Genomic DNA, 9,310 nt, shown 5'->3' with positions numbered 1-9,310 from the left:
AAGCACCTCCAAAGGATACCTGATTAACCAGGCTGTGATTCATACGTCAGGCTGTGAGCAGCCGCGTCCAACAGCCTGGTTGACCAGTCCAGCAATCAGGCCTGGTCGGGGACCGGGCCGCGAAGACGCTTACCCCCGGAACCACCGCAAGGCATCTTAACCAGTTATGGCTGCTCATCGTGCATAACGCCATAGCCCGCTCGCTGATCAACCAATCTGTTAATCCTTTCAACCGGTAATCCTGATGGGCCACCGCAGCTGGTCAGGTATTTGTTAGGATAAAACAGTGTTGGAATCTGTCGGTAAATCCTCTTATAATCAGGGAGTGTATTCATAAGCCTTTTTTTGGGGGAATCTTTATGTTTCAGACTTTTATTTATAATATATATTTAGGCTATTTTCAATTTATGCCAGAAATAATTTTTTATATTTGCATTAATTTAATTATATATATATATATATATATATAGTGAGTGAGTGTGTGTGTGTGTGTGTGTGTGTGTGTGTGTGTGTGTGTGTGTGTGTGTGTGTGTGTGTGTAGGAAAATAAAGAGAGAAATCGGAAATGGAGATGAACGTTTCGGCCAATCAAAGCCGTTGTCAACACCAAACTGACAGAGAAAGAGAAACAGAGGGAGGGTGGAGGCCGACAACTGCTACCTGACCACCCATCCCCAGGGAAAGATTCTCCCAGAAACAGGTATGGATTAGCATAGAGCAGTCAGAAGAGACAAGGGGTCAGAGAATAAATCTCCGAAATGTTTGAAAGATTAAACAAAGAGGAAACCTTACCACCACTTACAAAACATTATTATTATTATTATATATATATATATATATATATATATATATATATATATATATATATATATATATATATATATATATATACATATATATATTACACAGATCCTTCAGCAACGTCAAACGTCTATTCCTGATGTCTTATGTATTTGTTGATGTTCAGAATAAACTCTCACTTATACACCTTATAAGACGATTTCAAGTGTGCATGTTTCAACTTGAAAACTCAAACTACTTAAATGGTGAAATTATATCTTAGAAAATGAGCCCACCTTAAGCTGGACTTGGCTTTGGTTGAAGCCAAGTCTTAAGAGACAACTTCGAAAGAACAAGAAAGCCTTAAGAGACAACTTCGAAAGAACAAGAAAGCCTTAAGAGACAACTTCGAAAGAACAAGAAAGCCTTAAGAGACAACTTCCAAAGAACAAGAAAGCCTTAAGAGACAACTTCGAAAGAACAAGAAAGCCTTAAGAGACAACTTCGAAAGAACAAGAAAGCCTTAAGAGACAACTTCCAAAGAACAAGAAAGCCTTAAGAGACAACTTCCAAAGAACAAGAAAGCCTTAAGAGACAACTTCCAAAGAACAAGAAAGCCTTAAGAGACAACTTCGAAAGAACAAGAAAGCCTTAAGAGACAACTTCGAAAGAACAAGAAAGCCTTAAGAGACAACTTCCAAAGAACAAGAAAGCCTTAAGAGACAACTTCGAAAGAACAAGAAAGCCTTAAGAGACAACTTCCAAAGAACAAGAAAGCCTTAAGAGACAACTTCCAAAGAACAAGAAAGCCTTAAGAGACAACTTCCAAAGAACAAGAAAGCCTTAAGAGACAACTTCCAAAGAACAAGAAAGCCTTAAGAGACAACTTCCAAAGAACAAGAAAGCCTTAAGAGACAACTTCCAAAGAACAAGAAAGCCTTCACATTACCTGTAGACGACCATCGAGGCTTCTGGGAATGGTGACGCACTTGGACTGCTGGCCGTGGCTGGAGAGGGCTCGCTCCAGCTCCTCGATGGCCCCCTTCTTCTTCTTCAGCTTCTTCACCAGCGAGTCGACAGCCTTCTCGGCCCACTTCTCCTCCTCGTCGCCCTGCTTCCACCCCAGCAGCTTCTTCACCGCCGGCGACGTGAACGAAAACAGGGAGTTGAGCGAAGTCATTCTTGTGACGATGGGTAGGGAGGGTGTCGTTAACCTAGGCTTCAAGGACCTAGGGGTAGTTGTTCAATCCTTAAATACACACTACGGCCCTTGGACACAGAATTAGGACTGCAGCAATGGCGTCAGTGTGTGATGAGCCGCTGTTGTTGAGTGGTTGTGGCGACGCTGTTGGCCACGGAAGCGGTTCCTCGAGATCTTCGCCTGATAAAACACCACCAATGACTTACGCCATATGCACTTATTGGACGGTATTTGTGCTGGTTTTGTGTTAATAATGGTTCACGTTCAACTTGTTTGCACTTCAGAGTTTCACAGACCTAATGGGTGTGTTTGCAATTATTAACGATCGTGTATGACTTATAACTACTCTACTTAAGACACTAACAGATCACGTCTTGAACGCTGCACCGTCTAGCATATTTAAAAAAGGTTCTTCTTTGCAAATCTCTAAATCACACACCGCAATTGCACCATTTTCTAGTTCACTGCAGCTCTCAACTACAAACTTGGAATGGGTCGACACAAATACTTTTAAATCACGGTCAGTACAATTTTCTTCAATCGGACACAAGTCCAATTAAACTTGTCACAGTCCACGCGGGTAGGCCTGCAGCCAGTTCACACACACACACGCGTAGGGCCTCCTGGTACAGGCCAGCTCACAGCCCACTCGTGTAGGCCTAGAGACTTTTTGAACACTTAGAACCTAAATAAAAACCGAGAGGGCGGAGCAAGAGCGTGGTGGTGACGTCCGGGGCGGCGTGCGCGCTCGACCGCTGCTCTACCCTGACTGGGCAGAGTGCATGCCGCCTCCCTCGCTATCTCTCCCCCACTTCACTAAATACAATGACCTCAACGTTCAGTTGCCACTATGACAAACCCTCGCACTTTTTTTTGTAATATGTCTCCACTGTAGGTGGAGGAGGAGTCCGCGCGAGCGGTGTGGGGGAGAGGGGGCGTGCAGGAGGGTGTGGGCAGGGTAGCTGAGAGAGTGTGGGCAGTGTGGGGGTAGCGGGAATACTGGTGGTGGTGGGATGTGGGAGGCTGGGCCACCTGTGTACACACCTGGCCGCTAGCCCCGTCAACACTAGCGCACACGGGAGACACACGCCCCGGCCTACACCTGACACCAACACACACGCACCCACACACACACACACCCGGATGGTGCAGCGTCTCCAAACACACTGAGCTGCTGCTGCTGCCGCCGCCACGCTGCGGCCACCTTCAACTCCGTCACCAGAGGTCCACTTAGCGGGGCCACACGCTCGGGGCTCCTCCTATCTTCCTATCGCTAGTCATCTGCAAGGAGAACAAAAAAAAGAAACTACATTAGAACACACTTACAAGCGAGAGTCATCATCAGATAGGACAGCCATGGCAGGAAACACACACACACACACACACACACACACACACACACACACACACACACACACACACACACACACACACACACACACACACACACACACACACTACTACTCTCACTCTCTGATCACGTGATGCCCGCTCATAGTTTATGACTGGTAACTCGGGACCACAAGGACACCACTGCCACTGTCGATACGATCGTCTCCTCCACTATACCACCACGGGAGACCCACCCGTCCTGCACCTCCGCACCAACCCCCCTCATAACCGCACGCCTCGCATTCCTCCACTTGGGTTACACAATGCCAATTCCTTTATACTCATTAGCGCAACTAATCACAATCCCACAAAAACAATCACCCACGGGAGAGAAAATAATTGCTTAAATTATCAGCCAATTTCTCAAGGCCTTGTATCTTCCAATAGGACTCCTGGAGTGCCTTAAGGCTTGGTGAAGAAGGTATTAAGGTGCGCGCTTAATAACGCCACTGATCTGACCTTTGAGATGTATTTGATTGTCTCGATAAACGTATTTTAACTGTCCTCACACTTTAATGCTACCTCTCGACTACCTGTTAATTACAGGATACGTTAATGAGGTTAGCAGCACTGCCTCCTCGGATTAATGAGCATTAACCTCGGTAGGTTGTCCACATTGGTCTTACCACTGACGACACCTGTGCATCTTCCTCTAATCATGGCCGCTTTGTTTACAGTGATAAAAAAACAGTTTACGAGCTTCGAAATTTCACAACCGTAGTTGTTATTGTTATAGACAAACCTCGCAGTGCTTCGGAGCTCATAGATTGTTTAATAAATGTAAACAAAGCCACCATGATTAGGATAAGATGGACAGATTTCGTGAGGGGTCGTGTGAACGCTTCATGAATCCTGGCGCTGGTTAGGGTAAAACAACTTCAAATCTGACGCACCTCAACACAGTGAGATTAACGCACACACACACACACACACACACACACACACACACACACACACACACACACACACACACACACACACACCCCGGTATATAGATACCCCGGGAGTTAGGCAACTATTATTGAGTAGCATCTTGGGAAGGGTCAGTAGTTCGACTTAAGGAGGACCTCGATGTAATCCTAAACTACACAAAAATATATATAGACAAAACTAATGAATGAAATTACAGATTGGAGAACAAGAGTGTGAATACAGTGGTCCCTGCTTGCTAGCCTCGGGTTCATTTTTTATGTAGTTTCAAAGCGTTATATGACAAAGAGTGCTGGGAAGACGGGACACCACGAGCGTAGCTCTCATCCTGTAACTACACTTAGGTAATTACACTTAGGTAATTACACACACACACACACATTATACAAGTCTTAACACATTTTATCTCTATTTGCGTCAGGTAAATACTAGGTTTGGTGAGGTTAGGTCAAATTAGACGAGGTTGGGTTACATCAGGCTAGCTCAGGTAAGGTCAGGTAAGGTCAGGTCAGGTCAGGTTCGTTTACATTGATGACTTAGGGGAGTAGATAATTGTGTCAGGTCTTGGACGTCACTCGAAGAATTACGGAAGGACTTAAAACAGTACCTTCCACATGCAGGCGGCGAGTCACAATAACGTGGCTGAAGCATGTTGACCAATCCACACACTAGAAAATGAAGGGACAACGACGTATCGGTCGAACAAATCCACTAGGGCCGTGACGAGGATTCGAACCTGCGTCCGGGAGCATCCCAGTCGGTCCGTCCTGGACCATTCTGAAGTCGATTGTGAATTCTCACAATCGATTTGAGAATGGTCCAGGACGGACCGAAACGTCGTCATCCCATCATTTCCCAGTGTGTGTGAATTGGTCAACAAAGTATCTTCCACACCTAGACCAGGACACCCATTTAGAAGTGAGGGGGGTAAAGTCATTACCTCCCTCGCCTCTCATTTCTCTAATCGCCGAAGCTTCATTTATCTCTTGAAATTATATCCCCAATACTCTGTAAGTTCAATCATATCATCATTATCTCGGCAATAGTATTTCTTGGGTCGTGAGAATAATCTTGGGATTATTCTCATGGCTTCATTTTTGTACCTTCTCCAACTCTGCCATTACCAGCACAAGAAATGTCAGGGCGCAGCATAATTAAATTAATTAATAAAAGACCTCACAGTCAATATGATTACCATTGGAATATGAAATATAGAAGATAATTAATAATTCTGTACTGTATGGGTATGAGAGCCCCTAGAGGGGACCTTATATAGACGAGGGATAGAAATAGCCTAAGCTACTCTATCCTTTTGAGATGTATTTTCTTTTCTCAATAAACTTACTTGAACTTGACCCTATAAGGTCCCGAGGGCACTAAATTGTGTACCGTTCTTATGTGAGGAACATAAGTTCTGTTCTTATTAAGAACATAAGTTCTGAATACTGTTCTTATTCTCTCTCCCTTTATGAGAGGGAGAGAGAGAATAGCGGGATGGGACAGGGGAGCTGGATGCGGGAGGGAGGGAGAGAGAGAGAGGGGGGAGGAAGGGGTACCAGTCATTACGTAGTCAGGCGGATAGATTAGAGAGGGCAGAGTACAGGCCGGAGGAACGACCCCCTGGTGGAGGCAAGCACGCACACACGCATGCACGCACTCACACTCACACACACACACACACCGTCAGTAGTTTCAAAGCGTTATATGAAAAAGAGTGCTGGGAAGACGGGACACCACGAGCGTAGCTCTCATCCTGTAACTACACTTAGGTAATTACACAGCCCAGTAAGCTCAGGAATCTGTACACCAGTTGATTGATAGTTGAGAGGCGGGACCAAAGAGCCATAGCTCAACCCCCGCAAGCACAAATATGTGTAGTATACCCGCACAAACACACACACACACACACAAACTAGGTGAATACACACACAGAGATACAGTCGCTTCGTGACAGAACCGAGAATGACTGACTGGGAGCCAATCCATAACTGCTAGCCCCTGTTCGCCCAGTAGTAATTGGAAACCCGAGAGTAAAGCTGATTGGCAGGTTGTGTTCCAGGGAAAACTAGTAAAGTCTTACCTTGGGCTATGGGGGGGGGAGAAAAAAAAAGAGTGTGAGTGAGTGAGTGAGTGAGTGAGTGAGTGAGTGAGTGAGTGAGTGAGTGAGTGAGTGAGTGAGTGAGTGTGTGTGTGTGTGTGTGTGTGTGTGTGTGTGTACTCACCTAGTTGTGTTTGCGGGGGTTGAGCTCTGGCTCTTTGGTCCCGCCTCTCAACCGTCAATCAACAGGTGTACAGATTCCTGAGCCTATCGGGCTCTGTCATATCTACACTTGAAACTGTGTATGGAGTGAGCCTCCACCACATCACCCCCTAATGCATTCCATTTGTCAACCACTCTGACACTAAAAAAGTTCTTTCTAATATCTCTGTGGCTCATTTGGGCACTCAGTTTCCACCTGTGTCCCCTTGTGTTAAATAGACTGTCTTTATCTACCCTATCAATCCCCTTCAGAATCTTGAATGTGGTGATCATGTCCCCCCTAACTCTTCTGTCTTCCAGCGAAGTGAGGTTTAATTCCCGTTTAATTGTGTGTGTGTGTGTGTGTGTGTGTGTGTGTGTGTGTGTGTGTGTGTGTGTGTGTGTGTGTGTGTGTGTGTGTGTGTGTGTGTGTGTGTGTGTGTGCGTGTGTGTGTGTGTGTGTGTGTGTGTGTGTGTTCACGGAAATTGCAGACAAGGCCTAGTTTATCTTGACACCTGAGGTTACAATAGAAAAATACAAGACGCCTTGCTCACACTGCGCTCAGTCCCACAGTTTAGCTGCGGCAGGCAGTGTTAACGGGCAGGCAGAGGAGAAGAACCTAGTTAAACACAAATATTAAAGTATATCCATGAAGACTATAACTAAATAAGCCCTTTCATTACTTGAAAAATATTACCGCCACACACTCCGGACCTCTAACTTTACTGCTTGGGAAACGGGCCAGATCCACGAAGCAGTTACGCAAGTACTTACGAACGTGTACATCTTTCCTCAATCTTTGACGACTTTGGTTACATTTATTAAACCGTTTACAAGCATGAAAACTTCCCAATGATCTTGTTATTGTTATAAACAGCCTCCTGGTGCTTCGAAGCTCATTAACTGTTTAATAATTGTAAACAAAGCCGCCAAAGATTGAGAAAAGATGTACAGGTTCGTAAGTGCTTGCGTAACTGCTTCGAGAATCTGGCCCCTGGGCTGTTGATCCAGCTCGGTCGCTCTTGATTTGCCACTCAATAAAAAATTAAACCTCCTAAGCAGAAACGTACGAACCTAACCAACCCACTTATCCTATTGAGTCCGACGCATAGATAACGCAGATCTGTGAGCCGTTACTTTTCATAGACCTGTATTTGTAACGTTGGTTGCCATAACGTACAAAAGGCGACCTATTAGTCGAGAGGATGGAGTGGTGGCCCAAGGAACGCTCCTGAGGGGCTAAAATATAGGCACGCAATTCTTAATTCTTACCTTATAAAGAAAAGGGGAGGTTAAGGGAAAAAGGGACACATTAACCACAGTGTCCTACCTTGAGGTTACCTTGAGGTGCTTCCGGGGCTTAGCGTCCCCGCGGCCCGGTCGTCGACCAGGCCTCCTGGTTGCTGGACTGATCAACCAGGCTGTTGGACGCAGCTGCTCGCAGCTGATATCTATTGTGGTTAACGTTAAACGGTTAAATAGATATTATTGCACTTACCGAAACGTGGATGAATGTAGAAAATAGAGAACTATTAGCTGAATATCAAATATATGGATTTAAACTATTTCACACAGATAGATATATTAGACGAGGAGGTGGAGTAGCCATATATGTTAGGGACAATTTGAAATGTAGTCTCAAAGAGGGAATCAAAACAGAGCCACACACAGAAACTATTTGGATTGAATTAAACGAAAAAGCTAATAATATTATAATAGGAGTAATATATAGGCCACCAAATTTAGACAGAATGGAAGCAAAGCATCTATGGGATGAAATATCTAGAGCATCTAGATCTAACAGTATTTATGTCATGGGTGACTTTAATTTTAGCGGAATAAACTGGTTGAACAAAACAGGGAATAGTGAAGCAGAAGATTTTCTAGAATTAATTGACGATTGCTTTCTTACGCAACACATTAAGGAACCAACACGGGAAAATAATATTTTAGATTTAGTGTTAACTAACAGGGAAACGCAAATTAATGACATCGAAATAGGGAGTGAGCTAGGGAGCAGTGATCACAAAGAAATCAGATTTAGCATAGAATGGAATAGACCAGTAGGAGAAAATTCTGTTAAAGTGCCAGATTTTCGAAAAGCTGATTTTAATAGCCTAAGAAATTTTTTGGGTCAAATTGATTGGAAAGGCTTGGGTATGGGGTGTGGGCCGGTCTTGGAGCGAGACATGAACCCAGCGATAGGTGACTTAAATGGGGATTTCGATGTGGATTCAATATATAACTTATTTAAGAATATTCTAAACAAAGCACAGGAACGTAGTATACCATACAAATTGAATAGATCGTATACTAATGACCCAAAGTGGATAACAAAGAATTTGAAGAAAATTATAGGTAAAAAGAGAGCTTGGTACAAAAGGATTAAAAATGGGGAGGTCACTTTAGAACAGGAATTCGTACAACTTGTTAGAAATGTTAAAAAAGAGATAAGGAAAGCAAAAAGAAACTATGAAGTTCGCATAGCAGGGCAAGCAAAGACAAATCCTAAAGGGTTTTTCCAGTTATATCGTACTAAGACTAGGGAAAGGATAGGTCCATTAAAAACTGAGACAGGTCAAATAACAGATAGTGATGAAGAGATGAGTAGTATTTTTAATAAATATTTTGTATCTGTATTTACTAAAGAGGAACTTAACAATATGCCTTCAGCCGAACAAGTCTATGTGGGTGGGGACGAGGACAGGTTGACGAGTTTAGCAGTTACCAGGGAGGATGTTCTTAAACAAATAGTAAAACTCAAACCA

General features: G+C 44.0%; 1 protein-coding gene across 4 annotated transcripts in view; it reads right to left on the bottom strand.

Annotated features, from left to right (window-relative positions):
* The window catches only part of Mad (Mothers against dpp), a 179,057-nt gene that overhangs the window by 98,593 nt on the left and 71,154 nt on the right, over positions 1–9,310 (bottom strand). For 2 of the 4 annotated variants that reach the window (XM_045761563.2, XM_069301401.1), the window contains exon 2: positions 1,729–2,276. In XM_045761563.2, the coding sequence (XP_045617519.1) occupies positions 1,729–1,959 (231 nt within the window). In that variant the 5' untranslated portion in view covers positions 1,960–2,276. Of the gene's footprint in view, positions 1–1,728; positions 3,262–9,310 lie in introns of all 4 variants that reach the window. The other 2 variants (XM_045761564.2, XM_045761562.2) reach the window with 1 other exon arrangement.

Source organism: Procambarus clarkii, chromosome 45 (genome assembly GCF_040958095.1).
Source record: "Procambarus clarkii isolate CNS0578487 chromosome 45, FALCON_Pclarkii_2.0, whole genome shotgun sequence".
NCBI classification, from domain to species: domain Eukaryota; kingdom Metazoa; phylum Arthropoda; class Malacostraca; order Decapoda; family Cambaridae; genus Procambarus; species Procambarus clarkii.
Note: the sequence above shows the minus strand (reverse complement) of the source record. Positions and strands in the feature narration are given on the sequence as shown.